This window comes from Sander lucioperca, chromosome 10 (assembly GCF_008315115.2).
Source record: "Sander lucioperca isolate FBNREF2018 chromosome 10, SLUC_FBN_1.2, whole genome shotgun sequence".
In the NCBI taxonomy this organism is placed as follows: domain Eukaryota; kingdom Metazoa; phylum Chordata; class Actinopteri; order Perciformes; family Percidae; genus Sander; species Sander lucioperca.
Window position 1 is genome coordinate 16,794,210 of NC_050182.1, and position 20,149 is coordinate 16,814,358.

The 20,149-nt window shown below is 40.2% G+C and overlaps 1 protein-coding gene across 2 annotated transcripts; it reads left to right on the plus strand.

Annotated features, from left to right (window-relative positions):
- Positions 1-651: 651 nt before the first annotated feature.
- si:ch211-1i11.3 (mitogen-activated protein kinase kinase kinase 5) lies at positions 652-19,940 on the plus strand. 2 transcript variants are annotated; one of them, XR_004103441.2, is made up of 29 exons: positions 652-1,153; positions 1,254-1,393; positions 2,106-2,293; positions 2,475-2,643; positions 4,277-4,383; positions 4,958-5,128; positions 5,878-5,990; positions 6,403-6,562; positions 6,773-6,923; positions 7,183-7,287; positions 7,599-7,648; positions 8,276-8,371; positions 9,338-9,422; positions 9,791-9,924; positions 10,224-10,351; positions 11,338-11,474; positions 11,617-11,722; positions 12,369-12,526; positions 13,576-13,774; positions 13,974-14,142; positions 14,456-14,621; positions 16,100-16,285; positions 16,379-16,484; positions 16,600-16,846; positions 17,132-17,244; positions 19,024-19,094; positions 19,206-19,282; positions 19,484-19,633; positions 19,679-19,937. XR_004103441.2 is itself a non-coding variant. In XM_031289908.2 (28 exons), the coding sequence occupies exons 1-28, from the start codon at positions 667-669 to the stop codon at positions 19,578-19,580; spliced, it is 4,116 nt and encodes a 1,371-aa protein (XP_031145768.1). In that variant the 5' UTR covers positions 652-666; the 3' UTR covers positions 19,581-19,940. The 2 variants fall into 2 exon arrangements, 1 of the variants encoding a protein (XP_031145768.1); XM_031289908.2 differs by having other exon boundaries at positions 19,484-19,940.
- The last annotated feature ends 209 nt before the right edge of the window (positions 19,941-20,149 follow it).

The following is a 20,149-nucleotide window of genomic DNA, read 5'->3' on the forward strand; positions in this document are numbered from 1 at the left end:
CAATGTTCGAGTTCATGTGTAGAGACCCTGGTGATACTTCGAGCAAAGTTTCATGTTGTGTCGAGCCTCCTTTTGTGTTTTAAAAATAGCGATTTTGATGCGATCACAGTAGTACATTCAAAACGCCATTTGACCAAAAACGAAAATAGGGTCAATCTTAAAAGTGGCACTTCCGTCCTAAATATGCTTTTAAACGAAAGTTTGACTCTGGTACATTCACAAAAAGACCCTAGGTTGCATTTTGGTGAGAGTTACGCTGTAAGTGTGGGCATTACATGAAAAAATGGAGACATGGCAAAAGGTGACAAAGCAAAGCAAGAGACAAAAACACCCGGATTCATCTCCCTCACATCCCAGCCTGTCCACTAGTCTGTCTGCAGCTCGGACTTGAATTATTTTTGGAGAAACGGATACAAATACTAAGGCTTATTTATTAATTCTATGCTAAAAGACATTAGAAATAAATACAGTTAACACATTGGGATTGAGGTTGGGACACAAACGTCAACCGTGACGTCCGTTTTCAGAAATGTAATCTATCTGAATAATAGTTTTTCACAGCAGAGGTCATGCGAGAGTTGAGGCTGCGTGCATACACTTTCGGTCTCAAAACGTCAGCAGGCGGAGAGAAGAGGAGGGCGGGTCGAGGGGAGAGGAGTACCGGGAATGAGAGTGGATATACGTGCTGTGAGCGGGGGCGGCGACAGCGACACACCTGGGGAATCATTTAACAAGCAACCGCGCTGTTGCGTTTATAATGGAAGTTGTCCCTACGAAGTACATGCATTAGGTTTCAGCTGCGGAATAAGGCAGAAAATGTACACTTCGGAGCGCAGGCGAATGAGCCTGCGCGAGCAGAAGAGGAAAGATCCAGTTTGGGTGTCAGCTGGAAGTTTGTGGCAGGACTCTACGGCTTTGGAGCTGAGCGCCAGCGGCTCGGGTAAACAGGTCGTTTCTCCACGGAGTCGGACCAGACCTGTATCCGTGGCATACATTGTTAACAAGGACGCAGCAGTGCCGCAAACTGAGGAGAACTTATCCCTGAAATGTCTGAAGGAAGCCTGCGCGGACGCACACGCCGTTTTCCAAACAATTTCATTCGAGAGAATATCCCTAGGCACCACGGACATTCTGGATAGTTTCTACAATGCAGGCAAGTGAAGGCATGCTGACTGTAGGGAAATTTGGATGACATGTACGCAGTACTACGGCAATTACGCAAACTAACCCGCCCTACTAAATTTCCCACACAGATGTAGCAGTGGTCGAGATGAGTGAGTCTTTCTGCCAGCCTTCCCTTTTCTATCACCTTGGAGTGAGAGAAAGTTTCAGCTTGACCAATAACATAATCCTTTACTGTTACAAGCAAGATAATGATCTACAGGCTGTCAAGGTAATTTAGAATCAACACATACCCCTGTTTATTATAATAACTTTATGGATAATTTAAGGCTGCAGTCATTAATTATAAACTGCCCCAGGGCCCCAATAGTCAAGGACACTGTAAAATAGTCTATGATAATTGGAATAATAAAAAAAATAATAAAAATAAAAAAAGTTGTAGAATATGCACCACTTAAATTTAATGACAACTGACATAAAGAGGAAAATCCTCCATTATTAACTAATCTGGGGCCTTTTAAAGAGGGGCCAAATTTAGTTTTGGGACATTCATTATTTCACAGCAAACCTTGGACTCAGTTATTCCAGAATAGTGGTGCTGGTTGTTCTCTGGGCCTCTATGCAAAATACCATTAAGATGCACTGTATGTTCCACTGTGTGCGCCATAGTTAATGGGAGTAAGATGATGGAGTCAATAGGGGTCCACAGTTGATTTCTGCCCCAGGCCCCCCTAGCATGTTAATCTGGCCAGGGCTGCAACTAATGAGTATTTTCATTATCTATGCATCTTCTGATTATTTTCTTGACTATTAGGTGAATGGTTTAAAAATAAGGAGCAAATCAGACAGTTTAACTGAAATTAAAGCATTAAAAGCAAAAATACAGACAACTGCCAAATGATGCCCCAGCTCCCTTGTGGTTGTGCAAGATCTGCCAATTTGTACTCTATTTGTTGTATGATGCGTGTATTATCTTCCTCCAGGAGCAGTGTGGAAGTTACACGTTCATCCCTTACGTAGTGTCACCTCAGGGCAAAGTGTTTGCCTGTGATGCAACAATCATGACTGCTATCAAAGAGTTGATGCAGCCTAGTTTCCAGCTGGAGCCTCTGCTGACCCCGCTGGTGGAGACACTGGTGCATTTGCTGAACAATGTACAAATTCAGTCCAGGTCAGGCATCTGCAACTGCACGGCTTTCACCACCATTGTGTGCTTTGCCCAAAACATTATCATCTCAGATTACACATGCATTTGTTTATGCTGTAACTCACAGCTTCCTCCATGGTGGCGGATGTATTTAAGATTGTAAAAGTGTGAAATGTTATGACTTCTCTGCTTTTTGTGCTTACAGTGAGTACTTCCGAGAGTCAATCAGGCATGAGATTCGTATGGCACGGGAGAGGTTCAGCGGTCAAGCCCTGAGTGAGGAGTTGAGCAATATCCAGAAACGCCTGGACAGCGTAGAGCTGCTCACACCTGATATAGTCATGAGCCTGCTGTTGTCCTACAGGGACATTCAGGTGTGTGTTTACGTGTGCATGTGAGTAAATGCCTAGACATAGGGCTGGGCGATATGAAGAAAATCAAATATCACGATATTTTTGACCAAATACATCAATGGTGATATTGTGGAGATATTGTACAGTTAACTATTGGTGATTTTACAAAATATTTACATAACAAAAGTTTTGATAAATAATCATCAATAACGTGGATACAGTGACTAAGTGGGTAAAGGCAAATAATAAAACAGCTAGTTAGTCTGGGAAGTTAAGGAAATGACATCACTTTACTGTAGTGTAGCCTTTAAAACTAGGAAGACAACACTTGTGTCATATTACGATATCCAAAATTTAAGACGATATCTGGCGTTGTATATTGATGTCGACATATAATATCGATATATTGCCCCGCCCTACCTAGACATGGAGTGTCTAAAAGGTCATGGGCTACTACCTAGGGCTGAACGATTAATTGCATTTGCGATAATATCGCGATATGTTAAAACGCGATTTCCTAATCGCAAAGGCTGCGATTTGGTCACATGACTCGCGAGAGCAAATCAGTCTGCACTCGGCAGAGAAAGCATCAACTTAGCACGCTAACGCTACGTCGTACCTTGAACTGATTTCTGTCATTCAAACAACTCTGAGTTGTAGTTTAAAACTTTTACAGCCATTTTAATAAAATGAAGGGTTTTATTCTGGTTCGAGTCCATACGTGCAGTTAATGGATGCAGACACGCAGAACTGAAGGCTCGGTTGGCAACTAGCTCTGATTAGCGGTTAGCTCCGTTATAAAGATATGGAGTGGAGGAGCTGCCACTGAGAGGGGTAACAACCAGACTCTGATAAATGACGTTCGGGGAGCTTTCACAGCAGCGTGGCCGCGGTGTTTCAACAGTTTTATTGGTACAGTTAATCCCACGGCAAGAACACCAGCAACTAGCTAACGCAACGATAGCCTCTCTGAACAAGTGCACACGGCAGCACGCAACTTCCCGAGGGGGAGGGGCTGGAGGCAGCTCCTCTGTGCAATGTAAAAAAAATACGTGTGTGTGTGTGTGTGTGTGTGTGTGTATACTATAATTTTACTTTTTTAACTGTCTAGTGTGTAATTGTGTGTTGTTCATACTATAAAATGATTTATTGTTTGTCTTTGTTGAATAATACAGAAGACAAAGCTTAAAAAAAGAATCGAATCGCAATATTTGGGAAAAAAATCGCAATTAGATTATTTTCAAAAATCGTTCAGCCCTACTACTACCAATGGTTATTTGTGTATTAAACTTTCAATTCTTTTTCAAATCAAGAAATTGATTGGTTGCAGAGCCAAACATGTCATTTTGTCATTGCTTATATTGTTTGAGCAAAATAATACATTTGCTTGATACATGAAAAAAACATTTTGTTTCATTATGAAAGTATTACTGTTGATAACATTAAGCAAACAGATGTTGGAGCCTGCAAGAGTCACGATGAACCAAAACCCACGATGAGATGGCATAGCAAGTGTTCCATATGGATGTAGATAGTAATAAAAACGACCATTGAGGTTTAAATCATTATTGGTAATCAATGTTGTGATGATATCAATTATTGCCAAGCAAGCATGGTAAATAATGCATTATAATTCTGCACCCTCTTTTCTCAGGACTACGATGCCATAATCAAACTGGTGGAAACTCTGAGCAACCTGCCCATGTGTCTGGTAGCAAAACATCAGAATATCAAGTTTAACTACATATTTGCTCTAAACAGGTACCCAGATGGCTCTTACTGCATCAATATGTTGTTTTACAAGTGAACACAATTAAAGCTTTAGTGCGTAACTTTTTGATATTAATTGAACGTCCGTTACATTCAAGCCATTGCCAAATGAGTTGATACAAAGCTAATTAAGACTATCAGCTCCACACAACTCTCTCTGTATTTTTCAGTATGGCTATGTTCAGAAGATTGTGTCGTCCGGCAACTTTTGCACGCAGAAACTCGAGGGAAGATAATTACCTCTTCTGAAGAGTTTTTTTTTAATCCTCTGTGTCCTCCTTGGCTACTAGCAACTGCGTGGAGGAGGGGTGGGGGCGCATGCGCGATCACGGGTGGCTTGCATCACGTGGACGCGCCGACAGTTTTCATGTCATTACTTAGAATTCCTCATGGGGGCGACAGAAACTACGCACTATAGCTTTAAACTATTGTTCTTATCTGGTTTCAGCTTAGTGTTTTTGTGCCGTTCTCAGCCTGTGGCCTTTATTTTCCTTGCACGTATACAAGATATAATGGGTTTGTTAAAGCTCATCACTGCTGAAATGATCAAATCTTCCCACACCAGGAGGAATCACCCTGGAGATCGCGCTAAGGCTTTGGAGACAATTCTGCCTATTGTGGAGTCGGGGGACAAAGTGGCGTCAGACGTCTACTGCCTGTGTGGACGGATCTACAAAGACATGTTCATGAGCTCTGGGTTCACCGATCAGCGCAGCAGAGAACAGTCCTGCTATTGGTACAACCACTTTGTGTTTATGGGTCTGGTCTTACACACTGGTTCACACCTAATGAGAAAGGTGGCATGTGTCTGCCCTTTGTACTTAGACCTAATCTATATCCACAATGTTCCACTTCCGCGATTGGTCCAGTGCCGCCGGAAATTCTGCCAAATGTCTTTAATTTTGGCCGGATGTCCGTCACCTTCCGCTTTCTTTGTGTTGGCATTTTAAACTCCGGTGGATTCATGAGGACTATGGTTAACTGCTCCTCAGATCTCTGCAGGGTAATTCCAGACAGCTAGCTAGACTATCTGTCCAATCTCAGTTTTTTTTTTTTTTGTTTTACGACTAAAACAACCTTTGAACGTACACATGTTCCACCAAAACAAGTTCCTTCCCGAGGCTATTGTGCTGAGGCTCCGTTTCTCAGTCCGGCGTTTAGCGCCACCCAAGATGATTGTGATTGGTTTTAAAGAAATGCCAATAAACGTTTTTCTCCCATCCCGGAATGCTGTGTGGACTTGCCAGACCTTCCTCCAAAGGTCTGGCAATGCAAGACTACACCTAATGAGAAAGATGGCATATGTCTGTCTTTTGTACTTAGACTACAGTTTGTCACTACAGACCCTACTTAATAGTTATTTTTAAATTGTTGCCGCTCGTATGTGTTTGCAGTTTATGTTGTATTGTTCTGATGTTACTAATGTCCCTTATCTGTCGGTGTTCTAGTATAATCCATCAGTGCTCTTTTTATATTATTCGTCAGGTATGGAAAAGCTTTTGAGCAGGAGCCAACTCTTCACTCGGGCATCAACAACGTGGTCCTCTTGATGGCAGCTGGCCATGAATTTGACACTTCTATTGAGCTGCGCAAAATAGGTGCTTAATGCTTTCTGCTTTCTGTATCGGAGAGAATCAATGACAAATACCTTTATGGTTTATAGATTCAGTGTGTCAAAGTTTATACTACTTATGCACTACACTTCTGTTGGTGGGGTATAAACCTTATGCTTTGCTATGAGACAACACATCATTTAAATGTTTAAGGCCACAATTCTGGATAGATTTGAAATGTTTTTAAGACACAATGCAATATCCAGAAAACCAATTTAATTTTTCTGTCACAACTTAAAACAAACTCCACCCTGGGGGATGACTGAGCTTATAGTTGTGCCCAGGGCCATTATCTGTGGATGCACATATGAGCCTACTAGTTTGGAAAATTTTAACTGATTTGATATGCATTTGTTAATTCATTGTTTTTGCTCTCTGTTATCATGTTGGTGTTCAGGTGTGACTATTAGCACCCTGCTCGGTAGAAAGGGCAGTTTGGAGAAGATGAAGGACTACTGGGATGTTGGCTTTTACCTCGGAGCAAACATCCTCGCGAACGAACATAGGAAAGTCATCATGGCCTCTGATAAACTCTACAAGCTAAAGGCCCCTATCTGGTGAGGCTTAGCAGTTCTTGATTAGTAGAATCATTCAGGTCAAGGTGTTTAATAATCATCAGGATTCAGTTTTTAGGGCTTATTAGTTTAATTTCATTGGTTTAATTAAAAATAATTAGAAACCTCTGTGGATTAGAACTCATTTAAATGGTTTCAGTCTTATTTCCAGACTAACTTAATGTAGATTAATGAGTTTAATGTTTCTTTCAGGTATGTGGCATCCATTATGGAGACGTACATCCTGTACCGTCAGTTTGTCAAGCTACCTGAGGTGAAATCTCCTACACAGGACACTGTAGACTTCTGGATGGAACTGCTTTTGCAGACCTGTAGACCCACTGACTCCACAGGCCGCTGCCCAGTAAGACGGCACTGATAATCTTTGTACAGTACAGTAACTGTAACAAATAGAAAACTTTAAACTTCTCTGGAAGTTATGATCTGTTAATTGGGACCCAGCTTTGTCCATTTTAATCTTAAGGGTAACACACACTGCTGTAATATGGGCATGAAATAATGGAGATTGCGTGGCGGTTTTGACTCCCCCATTACAGATAAATGAAAGTCATGTGGCTATTATAAAATATGGATAATATAATTTGAATTTTCGGCCTTTTCAGGTGCTCATTGTGGAGCCCAGCAAAGTCCTCCAACCAGCTATTGTGTGTGTGAGCGAGGAGGACGAAAGTCGCACTGTCCAGCTGGAACACGTCACACCCTTAAAGGTATGTAGACCCTTTGTCCCCCCCACTCCCAGACTCCCCTTCTTATCTGAATACATGTTTACCTGCCATACATACAGAATGCAGAATAAATTGCATAATGAAAGGAAGAACCAACTTTTCTCACACTGATTTATGGTTCAGTGAATGTTTAATCGGGTGAGTGTGTGGATGTGTTCTTTGAGCGTCATTGTGTGTAAGACTTACTACATACCTCAGGACTGTTTACTTGCTGCTAAAGCATGTGTGACGCACCATGTACTAGCAGTCAAACTGTCATTATCCCGTGTTTTAACTTTATCCTGATTCTACAGAAAGGCTTACATCAGTGGACTTTTCCAGCCTCTGCAATTCGGGGAGTGAGGTAAAGTGGAGTACAGCATGTGCTAACATCTCTCAAATATCTCTGTTCTGGGTGTGTTTGAGCCTGCAGCAAAGCCAGGGGACCCAAAACATACTGGTTGTCTGGGAAACCTTGGCTGTTGTTCATATTTTTGTTCTGTCATTATGGTTTCAGGCTTTTTTTTTCTTTGTAGGCTTTTTGTTGATTCCTCTCTGGGTACTGATCAGTGTGTACTTTAGCCTTTTCTTGTTTGCCGATTTGAAACTTGGGGGCAATTTTCAGCAAATACCCAAAATGAGAAGAAAACAGTAAACAAACAACTTTATCAGATTGTAATATGTTTGGGGAAAGACGAAAAATACCTTTTTTTTTTTTTCTTTTTTTTTCTTTGGTGCAGGGCCTTGCACATCTGAATTAGTCGATTTTCCTCCTGTTTGTTTACTGTAAGCTGATACCCTTTGCAATGCAAACATTAGCCGTTGGTTCCCTGGAACAGAAAAGGGCTTGATAGATTCAGTCTGTTTAAATCCTATGTTCAGCAGAAATGTATTTGCGTACAGTTGTTGACACTACCGTGCATTTTCAAACTAAGAAATAAGGGGTTACAACATTTTGAATAGTTATTAATTTGCTTTTCTCCCGCTGAAGTGCTTCAAAGATTGATGAGCGGAGCTGCTTCCTCTATGTCCACTACAACTCAGATGACTTCCAGCTCTGCTTCCCCTCTGAGCTCCACTGTAAAGGGTGAGTGACTAATAAACTGGCAAAGACACAGCGGGGCAGAGTTTGTGTGTGTGAAACGGTGTGAATGACCTGCTCATTAACCAATTGACTGGCTAGTGGGAGACAAACATACCATCATTACAGGGTGTAGGAAGATAATGAGAGTTCCGGAAAATAGGCAAATTGGCTTCGCAGACTTAGTCTAGTAGGTGCCCTGAATAAATGGTTGTAATGTAACTACACTGTATGAGTCATGTTCTCATTATTGTCCTCCTAGGAAATCCCCCTAGGACTTATTTTTTTCACTCTGACTTAAAGAGCCGGTTGACCCAAATCACAAAAAGATTACATTTCCTTCTAGCCTCTTGCGGTCTCTACCACTGTAGATATATTCAGTATTGAGAGACCCACTGCTGAAACCTCTGATGCCACCTTCAAATAATAGAAGTGAACTCAGTTTTAATTATGGTGCTCAAAGCACTCCTAAATCATGATACAATATCCTTGTTCCCCGGGACTGTAGACAGTTTTCCTTGGAACTTCTATTCAAGAAATGAAAGTAAAACGGAAGCGATCTTCATGGCTACTACATACTAAAGGTGGAAAATATGTTTCACACCAATACGCATTGTGTGTATTCTTGATGTGTAAGCCTTCCCTCCCCATAAAACATTTGCAATGCCAACTTTAAAAAAATATTCTTGCAAAAAATCTTACATTGTGTACGTTCATGCTTTGTTGCCAGCAGTCTCCTTTTTCACTGCCATTGTCGACACAAATATTTCTTTGTGCATTACCCGCGGCAATACAAAATGGGGATCCACTCAAAACCTCCACAGTGAACTTGATTCTATTCACAAAGGGGATGTTTTCTTGCACATACTGCTCGTTTGCCTTTTATGGGTGAAATATTTGGCGAATGTCTACAAGCCTGCCTGATGTTGTTGGTATTCTCTTTACTTTCTTACTTTAAAATTCTCTCACTAGTTTCTGTGAGCTGGTAAACTCTCTGCTTCAGGAGGCTGAACACCCCTCTCAGGACCTGAACCATGAAGCTGAGGCAGTACTAGAGGTCAGTCACAGTCCTCCACTCCCCTGATGCAGACTGTTCTCTATTTTAGGTCTCCCTTGCTTCAACAAGTAGAAAACAACTGCTGTAAATCTCATTTTCAACAACAGAAACATTCTCATAACATAGTGTCATATTTCCCTGTAATTTGGCATTGTATGTATTAGTATCCGTTTGTGTAAAGAAATAAATACATTCATATTCCATTTTTATATTTATTCTTAGAATTCTGGACTTTGTTGACTCTGTTTTCATGTCAGAAGTGCCTTCAAAGTTCATGTTTCTCTGTGTGAAATTCCTCACAATTTCTCTAATGCGCCTGCTTTCAGTCACTGCGTTCTGATTTATGCTGCCTTCATTTCTTTCTGCAGTACATCTGTGAGACCAATGAGAATGGCGACAAAGTGATTTTGGGAAAAGGGACGTACGGTGTGGTGTACGCTGGGAGGGACCTGAGCAACCAAGTTCGCATCGCCATCAAGGAAATCCCTGAGAGGGACAGCATGTATGAGGAACCAACACTAGCTGTTTTCCCTTCAGAGTCATCCCTTACTGGGAGACGCTAAACTGCACGGTTTCTCATTAAAATGTTGTTGTTGTTTTTTCATAATACATTTGCCAAACCTTCTGTGTAAAAGATATGGTGCAGTATTTATCTTTTTTATTTTATCAAGCTGAAGATTTCTGAATGTTTTAAAACAACAAACTATCATATTTATTGCGTTGTTGACATTGTGAATTTAGGAAAACCTTGCAGTCATACTATTGTCTCTCTCTCTCTCTCTCTCTCGCGCTCTCTCTCAGGTACTCCCAGCCCCTCCACGAGGAGATAGCTCTGCACAAGAGGCTAAAACACAGAAATATTGTCCAGTACCTGGGCTCAGTCAGTCAGGAAGGCTTCATCAAGATCTTCATGGAGGAAGTACCTGGAGGTAGGAATCCTAAAATTGAAACTTCTAATACGTTTAGCTTCAAAGAGCAGTAGAGGGTAACTGTCCATTACTGGACACCCTTAGCCAGATCCACACACACACACACACACACAGAGGCTATAAAATATAATAAGGTATTTTAAAAAACTCAATATTTTTCACAAATCAAAAATATGAAAATCAAAATCCCCTTGCAGTATGAAACTTAAAAACATTGTATTTGAAAACAGGAAACTACCTAGAATTGCCTGAGGATGTCTAAAATTAGTTGTTGGCTACACTCAATCAAAAAACCTAAAAGTACAGTGTGATACTTTTCTTCAGTTCTGTTTTATTTATGCATTCACATCTGCTCATACAATTAGTGATGCCTTTTCACTTTCATTTTACACAGAGATTTTGGCTAATATATCATTGTTGCACTGATTGGAATCAACAAACTAATACTTATGCATTGGCATATTAGTGTTAACAGATGTTCCTGAAACTTTTACTGGAATGAAAATAGACTTACAAAGAAGTGCCAATATAAGGAAGTCATGCCCCTGCTTTCAACTCTGTATTTTTCTAGTTACTGTGTGATGCCTTTATTAAGCATCAAGGAAGTGAGCGTCTGTCTTGTGTTCAGACTTGACAGTGGAAGTGTGGTTGTGAAACATACTGGAAGTCAGTTTCAAGAAATTGGGTGGTTCCAACATCCTGCACCGTTTAAGAAAAATCTCTGTGGACAATGGCGTTGTTGTTGGGAAAAACATCTAAAGCTATGCGAACAATTCCAATTCATATTGCCACATGTAGCTAAGAAATAACTTCAACAGAAAATTGTATTTTCCAATGTGACACAAACAGTAGAAATTATGTTTTGTTCTCTGCCTTCATGGACATGTGAGAAATAAGATTTTCACAGCAGGATTCTGTTCTTAAAAATGAGAATTTGAAATGAAATATGAAATCAGCTTATATCATTTGACATGTACTGCTTGTAGGAAGTTTGTCATCTCTCCTGCGCTCCAAATGGGGTCCCCTTAAAGACAACGAAGCCACCATCATCTTCTACACCAAACAGATCCTCGAGGGGCTCAAATACCTTCATGACAATCAGATAGTCCACAGAGATATTAAGGTGAGCGGAGAACCCTGGGAATCTGTCGGCAAATGGCAAATAATGATTCTACTTTCTAGGATAATTTCATCCTAGCTTTATGGTTTGTAAGTTTGTCGTGTTTGTGAAACATCTCAATGTGGATCATTTATCTTTGCTGCAGGGCGACAATGTTTTGGTCAACACCTACAGTGGAGTGTTGAAGATCTCTGACTTTGGAACCTCCAAACGATTAGCAGGGATCAATCCCTGCACTGAGACCTTCACTGGTAAGATGCTGTGTATTCTAAAACCTTTATGACTCTGTCTTGTTTCACACACTTTGATACATGTACAGATTTAACTAAATTATAACGATATATTGTTAAAGTGCTCATATTATGCTTTTTGGCTTTTTCCCTTTCCTTTATTGTTATATATCTTTTTGTGCACGTTATAGGTTTACAAAGTGAAAAAGCCCAAAGTCCTCCCCAAAGAGACTTACCATCTCCAACAGAAAACACTGTTCACAAACTGCTCCAAACAGCTCTATTGTAGTCCAGCCTTTACTTCCGTGACGAACGTGCGTCATTTTGTGACACACGTTATAATGCTCGCCTAGCTGCTAGCATGGCACTCGCTCAGGCTCTCCAACTGACAAGCTAGCAGTGCTTACCTAGCTACTGAGCATGTGCGACTCACAACAAAGATGGAACAGAAGTGTGATGCCTCACTCTGTAGCTAAAACAGAGAGCTCAACACACAGGGTGAAAAGAGGAGCTGCAGCAATGTGCAGTACAACAAAAATATGGTGTTTTTTGAAAATGAAACTATGTAAACCTATTCTGGTACAACCTCTAAATACAATTATGAACCTGAAAAGGAGTATAATATGAGCACTTTAACTGATTTTACTCTTGTGATTATGTTCGATAGGAACTCTTCAGTACATGGCCCCAGAGATTATCGACCAAGGGCCCCGGGGTTATGGGAAGCCAGCTGATATCTGGTCCCTCGGGTGCACCATTATAGAAATGGCAACAGGCAAACCACCCTTCCATGAGCTGGGAAGTCCTCAGGCAGCCATGTTCAAGGTAAATAAGGGCAAGTTGTATTTTAGGTCGATGTTAATACATGCAGATTGTGGTATTTTCGTAAAAAAATAAAGGATAGTTCTACATTTTAGTTTGGCTTTGAGTAAAAATCATAAAAGTCACTCTTCATGGGTTTAGACTGAAATATCTTAAAGAGGCTGTACTCAGCAGCGAGGGGGAGCCAGACTAGTAACCAGCAAGTCCAAATTTGAAATTGTCAGGTGGTGAAGGTGACCAAGTTAAACATTAGCATGTTAGCATTCTTATTGTGACCATGTTATAGCATGGTGATGTTAGCTTTTAATTTAAAGCACTACAGTAGTGCTTTGAGTTAAAAGCCTAAAACCACGTCAATACACATTGGTTTGGTTTTTAGGCACTTCCATGTTATTCAGTGCCAAGTTGGATATACTGGAGCTTTCATAAACAGAGTTTCCCAATCATAATTACAACTTGAATGTTGGTGAGAGCACTATTAAAAGTCAGAAAGTCGGAAACAAATATATGAACAAATATAAGCAACTTCCATCTTTTCTCTTAACCCTTGTGTTGTCTTCCTGTCGACCAACAAGCAACTTTTAGTTTTTCTGGGCCAAATTTTTTTAATTAAAAGTTTTTGGTCAACGTTTTGGTCGTCTTTTTCAACACTTTTGTTAATTTTCTTTCAATGTTTTTGGCACTTTTTTTCTGCGTTTTTTTTCTTCTCACTTTTATCCAAGTTTTTTTTGGCACTTTTTTCGATGTTTGACGATTTTTTTCAACGTTCAGTTATCATTATTTTTTTCAAATGCATAACATTGAATACAACACCCAAATTCAATGAAAGTAGTGAACTGATAATTTACTATACTAGCTGTATGGAACAATCCACGTTGTTTTTTTTTTTTTTTTTTTAACAATTTGGTTGAAAGAAACCCAAATTTGTCATATAGAAACTTTTTGAAAATGGGTCAAATTTGAACCGAGGACAACAGGAGGGTTAACACCCACTCTCGAAGTAAAGTTGTTTTAATTAACTAAATAATTTACTTTTAAACAATCCCATCAAGGTGGGCATGTTTAAGATCCACCCCAAGGTTCCAGAGTGCATGTCTAACGAGGCAAAGGGCTTCATCATGAACTGTTTTGTGCCGGACCCCGATGACAGAGCCACAGCCACAGAGCTGCTGAAGGCAAACTTCCTCAGGTCGTCCCCCAAGAAGAAGGCCAGGGCTCCGCAGGAATCAGAACATAAAGACATTTCTTCTGGTAAAGCTTCAGTACACTTCTAGTCACATACTGCTCTTCTTTCTCATAGCACGTTTCTGTTTCTCTCACATTTTGTTTTTTAGAACTGTTGTTATTGCACGTGCTATGACACGTGTGTGGTAAGTGTTGTTATGAAACCTTGCTAATTTCAAAGATTTTCAACACTCCTATCTAACGACAATCTCGCCGGGTTTTGCAGCAGACTACCAACGCAGCCTGTCTGTACCCATCTCCATTCTTGTGGAGGACGCTGATTTATACCCGGTTTCAATCGACCTGTCCTGTTCCTTGGACTTCAGGCAGCGAAAGTCCACCCTCATAGCAGATGAAATCTCTGAGAGCCCACCCAGCACCAGCAGCCTCCTGTCGTGAGTCAGATTATTACCAGATAGAAGATAAAAAAACCTTTACGATGTCAGCTTCAGCTAGGGTTGTACAGGATCTTACATCAGTGGCAAACCACATTGAGGTTTCAGTCAGATAGTCTTGTGAGGTGACATCCTGTGTAGGTATAAAAAGGGTATAATGGCACTCTATCAAATGTCACAGTCTACAGTTAACTATGTATTACTTACATAATGAATTATTGATGTCCGTATCTCCCATTTCTTTTTTTTTTCTTTTTTTTAAACTTTATCTGTTGATCTGGTGTGATTGATTGTATTGCCCCCTACTGTCCAGAATACCAGAGGACTTTCCATCAGACATGAGTAGTCCAGCCTCAACAGATGAGAACGTTGGTCTTTTTATGCTGAGAAAGGACAGTGAAAGGAGAGCCACACTGCACCGAGTCCTTACTGACTACATCAGCGATGTGGTCTCTAATATACAGGAATCTGTGCCTCAGGTGGGTGAAGAACAGTCACAACAACACAGGTCAAAACATTATGAAATGTATTACCCGCATGGCTTCCTACATATACACTACATCATTTTTTCTCTAAAATGTAGGGCATCTTAACTAAAGCTATTTTGCAGCCCCTTGCTAGGCTAAAACAATTAAATAAACAAATTCCAGAGACAGATTCAGAATATAAATAGCAGAACAATTCTTGATTTAGACAGACTATTGGTTCACCAATCGTTATTGACCAGTTATAATATTTCACAGATGCGGTTTATCAGTAAAGTCTTAACTAATAGGCAAAGACATTATGTTAAAATAACAATGTACACCCTCGTAGTTTGGTATTACACAAATTGTCCAGATGTGGTGTTGTTGCATTGTAGGCACTGCCAAAACTACAGAGGTTCAAATATAAACATCTGTATGATACAACAGCCTCATGGCTATGGTGTCTGCTGTGAGTGCTAAGTTAATATTAAAGTTGGCTCATGTATTAATAATCTTGAGCCTAAGGGTATTTCTGCCATCTTATTTTACACTGGGTTTTGCATTTGTTTTCCACTTAAAAGCTGTTATGTCTAATGCATAGAAGCATTTTCCCCCAGACAAAAAAAATGTTAAGCTTTGGTGGTTTTCCCCCAATTCATTTTATGGCAAACAGTAACTTTGGAGAAAATGTAAGAGATAATGGCTGGGTTTTTATTAAATAAATATAAATATACAGATTAAAAGGTCAGAATCTGAAATGTTTGTGTGCACTTATTTCTTAGATGTTTTGAGCAAAGAGTAATCCATGAAACGCAAAACTAAGCTGTCTTCAATATAGTACCACAGCTGTGACTTCGGAGGCTTAATATAGAGGAACAATGGTGATTGGAAAATGAATTCTACTGGTAATATTATTATTGATATCACACCTTTCCCTAATAAACTGGAAACAAGACTGTCACTACCTGAAGTCTTTAAGTACTTCCAGAATGAGAACAATAGAATCCGAATCAGAAAAGGTTTTATTGCCACAATAAGTACACTGTGTAATTTGCCTTGGTGAAAGGTGCATACACAAACAAACAAACAAACAAATGTAAACATTAATATGAAATAAACACTAAATACAGAAAAACAGATGTATACATACAAAGTAACTGTTGCATAAAAAAAACCCTGAATGGGTTGAGTGCCAAATTTGCTAACAACATATAGTATGTGCAATGGGCAGATGTAAAGTCCAGGATGAAGGTTAGTGCAAGTGTAGTGACTAGGGATGGGGGTGGGGGGGGTTAAGAGTCCATGTCAGTGGAAGTCCGGGGCCTTGTTGGTGAGGCGTACTGCTGAGGGGATGTAACTGTTTTTGTAGCGTGAGGTTTTGATCCTAGTGGACCGCAGCCTCCTGTCGGAGTGGAGGGCTTCAAACAGTTTGTGTCCGGGGTGAGAGAGAAGTACTGTATCCTCATTTTTCCGAACTTCTCTTTTTAAAGCATGTCGAGGGATCATCCATAACTGCAGACCACATCACCAAGTTCGTTAGCTGCCTGCGAGACAACATCCGCTCCCCAGACAGAAGGCAGCTGACGAGGAGCTTGACGGAACTTCGAACCTCACTGTTCACTGCCGCAGTGTCACTGAACAGCCTGCAGGCGGTGCTGTTTAGCTTCCAAGATGCAGTAAGTTACTTCAGGGTCAACACAGAGTTTCAGCTAAAAGGCCTGGTAAGATTTCAATCATGAATCATGGTAAACTATATGCTCTGTCTGTAGGTAAAGAAGGTGTTGAGGCAACAGCAAGTGAAACCTCACTGGATGTTTGCTCTGGACAATCTGCTGAGACATTCAGTACAGGATGCCATCACTGTGCTCCTACCAGGTAGCGTCTCATCTTGTACGGTGTGTATGTATGTATGTGTATAACTAAGTTCAGTAGTTTAGGGTTGTTTATTTATTATAAATTGTCCATGTTTCTTCCGTTCCCCTCTCCTCAGCGCTGAAACTCCAGCTGCAGTCCTCATTTGAGACTGAGGACAGCACTCCTGATGAGCAGTGTGCTGACCCAGACACTCCCGTAGTTATTGTCCCTGACCAGGTGTTTGCGCCAGCAGACACGGAGCAGACGACATCCATATATGAGACCCTGCCAAAAGCAAGCCCCAACTCCCCTACAGGCCTCGTCCTCAACAGCAACTGTCCCCTCAGTGAGCAACTGAGAGACCTACGAGAAAAGACCAGAAGGTATCATTTAGTTTTGTTTCTTTATCATGAAGCTTTTCTGTTCAAGATACACGCAAAAAAAAAAATCAGATGGTTTTTAAAGAGGAGATTGTCATGTCTGCAAAGTATTTACTTTTCAAGGCTACATGAACTGACATTTGGATTGTAAATTAAATGTTTTTGCTGTGGAAAAAATACAAACGCCTCCAACACTGGCCTCTTTATTAGGCAGTAGACAGTGATTAATACGATTTTGGAGTTGCACTGCTTTCTGCTGAGTAATGATGGCTGTTTTTGTGTTTTAAGACTGCTGAGTCAGCTGAATGAGAAGGAGAGAGAGTATCAGGAGCTACTGATGAACTCTGTCCAGAGGAAACGGGAAGAGATTGATGCATTGAGGAAATCAGCAGTCACTGAAGGTAATTTCTTTTTTTTTTCTTTTTTTTAACCACACAGTTTGCTACATCCTTGTAGATCTGGTATTACTGCCAATTAAGTTTGATTGCACTTGTTAGAATGTTTGTGTAGTTTTTTTGGAGCACAGTTCAGATACTGTAGTTTTTAGATAAATTGCTAAAGAAAAAGTTTAATTATTACAATACATGCATGTCATGTATGTTGTGAGTTTCGGGTCAAGGAGAGGAGGTAGTGCATTGTCCTCTTTCTGTGCTAAAACATATTCTTAAGTTTAGCCAATGCTAATATGAGGCTGGAGCAGTCTGAATTAGTCAAATCAAGTCGCCATCTTCGTTTTGAAGCACATGTTGGTTTATTGCCGGTGTTTTTAGGACGTATTTATTTTCTCCACTTTGGTTCAGCAAGGAAACACTGTCCAGGGAAACACAGATAGGGAATTGTGTACTAAAAAAAGACTGCAATTTTCTAATCTACCCACTCAATAGCTCATATATTGTATCAGAATCAGCATATTGGCCAAGTTATGTGTACACATATAATGAATTTGACTTTTCGTTGCGCTCAATTTTCTCACACAGTTCCAAGAACAATTTTCAGGAAGATAGATAGAAAACACGTGCAGCTAAAAACAGGGACAACAAAGCTTAACAAAGATTGGTAAACATACGCATATATAACTAATACGAACATACAAGTAGGTGAAAAAATAGATATATAAATATATTTTAAAAGCAACAATGAACAAAAACATACAATTTAGACTATAGTGCAAAGGGGCAGAGTGCAAAGAGTGCTTGAATAAATACTGAATGTTTAATGTAATGGGTTACTTTATGTACATGCAATGGGTGGTTATAGACAGTATGCATGTATACATATTTATGCATTATATATGAAAATTATGCTGATGATATATACATTGTGTATTTAAACTATGAAACAATAATAGTATATAATATAATAATATAATTATAATGGGTATTAAAATAGGCTTAAAAATATGATGCCATCCTTTTAATGGTTGTCAATTAGTCTTCTCAAATAGTCTTTCTGCCAGTAGCTTTGACTTTAGTGATTCGTAAACCTACCCATCCAGTACTCCAAGCAGCTTCAAACAAACAGTCATGAATATTTGCATATTCATTGCATATATGTTTGATTCCCCCTAATTGTACTGTAGTGAGTACTGTCTCCCCCATGAGGAATTCAAAGTAATGACACATCCAGAGAGTTGTGTGGAACTGGAGCTTTGTATTAACTCATTTGGCAATGGCTTGAATGTAACGGACGTTCATTAATATAAAAAAAGTTACGCACCAAAGCTTTAAGAAAATATACCAAATTACAATGGAATATATTCAATACAAGTTGATAAGTTATTATCTAGGAGTTGGTAAGAGCTCAGCCTATTAGTCCGATGATTAACCGCACAAGCTGCAGCTCGACCAGTGTTGCATCAAGAGACCAAGCCCATTTTGGATTATCAATGCCTCAGTGATTCTTGTTAAAGTTTCTTAACACTTAATACCTGTCAATTCCTACCACGCCTCAACTTCAGGCTCTGCATTTCTGCCTGACTGGTTCCTGTCTGAGGCGTAGACCATCAAATCATCCACTAATGTGCTCAAACTTGACTGTGCAGTTTGCATAATGATTATACAGTCTGCCTGTGGAAACACGATACGCATTTGTCTTGTGTGTAACATTTAACAACGCGAGATACAGTATGTGTGCAATTTGCCCCAGGCAGTCTGAATGGTTGTAATCTCTGTACATTATAGATAATCCAGATGTGAAGGCTTTGGTGTGCTGGCTCGAGTCTGTCCCTGTAGACCAAGACACTATTAATAAGGTAAACTCAACTTAAGCTCAGCCTTTTTCTTTGTTTTTTTTAACTCTTGAAGTCGCCTGGTATTACTCATATATCCACTGTTAATCCAAACCTGTGTGATCCTGTTTCTAGTTGGTCTCTCATGAGTTCACCTTGGACTGTCTCTTCTACATGGCCTCCAGGGATGACTTGATGTACTGTGGAATAAGGTGAGCTGCCTCCGCACATCACCCTCACACCATCCGTCCATGCAGAAACGTGAAAAAAAAGGGGAATTGCCCTCAGAGACGGTGGTGTCGAAAAGATGCAAATTACCTCGTTAGTTTGAGTTTCATGAAACAGCCCCAGTGGCGTTTGAGATGGCTCGGTTGTAACACTGTATTTCAATCAGTCCAAAATTGCTGTTTCAGAGGTGGCATGCTGTGTCGAATCTGGGCAGCCATCACCGCTCGCAGGAAGACCCAACTCAGCACACACAATGAGGACAGCGAGGACACTCTTCTTTAATGGCTGCTGATGTTGTACATCAAAGGACAGATTTATTGATGGGCTGGTCCTGTGTCATCTGGAGGAAGTGAGGCAGTGGTGAACATAACAGAACTGATGTAAATCAGGATATGTATTTGGTTACCTTGTTATACTGTGAATGTACTTTCTTTAAAAGATACTTACTACTTATTCCAGTTATAGTGCATGTAAAGTAGAATGCAAAAATCTTGCCTTAGAAGTCAGCATTTTTTTAAAGTGCTCATATTATGCTCATTTTCAGGTTCATAATTGTATTTAGAGGTTATATCAGAATAAGTTTACATAGTTTAATTTTCAAAAAACACCATATTTTTGTTGTACTACACATTGCTGCAGCTCCTCTTTTCACCCTGTGTGTTTAGCTCTGTTTTAGCTACAGAGTGAGGCATCACACTTCTATTCCATCTTTGTTGGGAGTCGCACATGCTCAGTACCTAGGTAAGCACTGCTAGCTAGTCAGAAGCAGAGTATGAGGGCGTTTCACGCTAGCAGCTAGGCGAGCATTATAACGTGTTACAAAGTGATGCACGTTCGTCACGGAAGTAAAG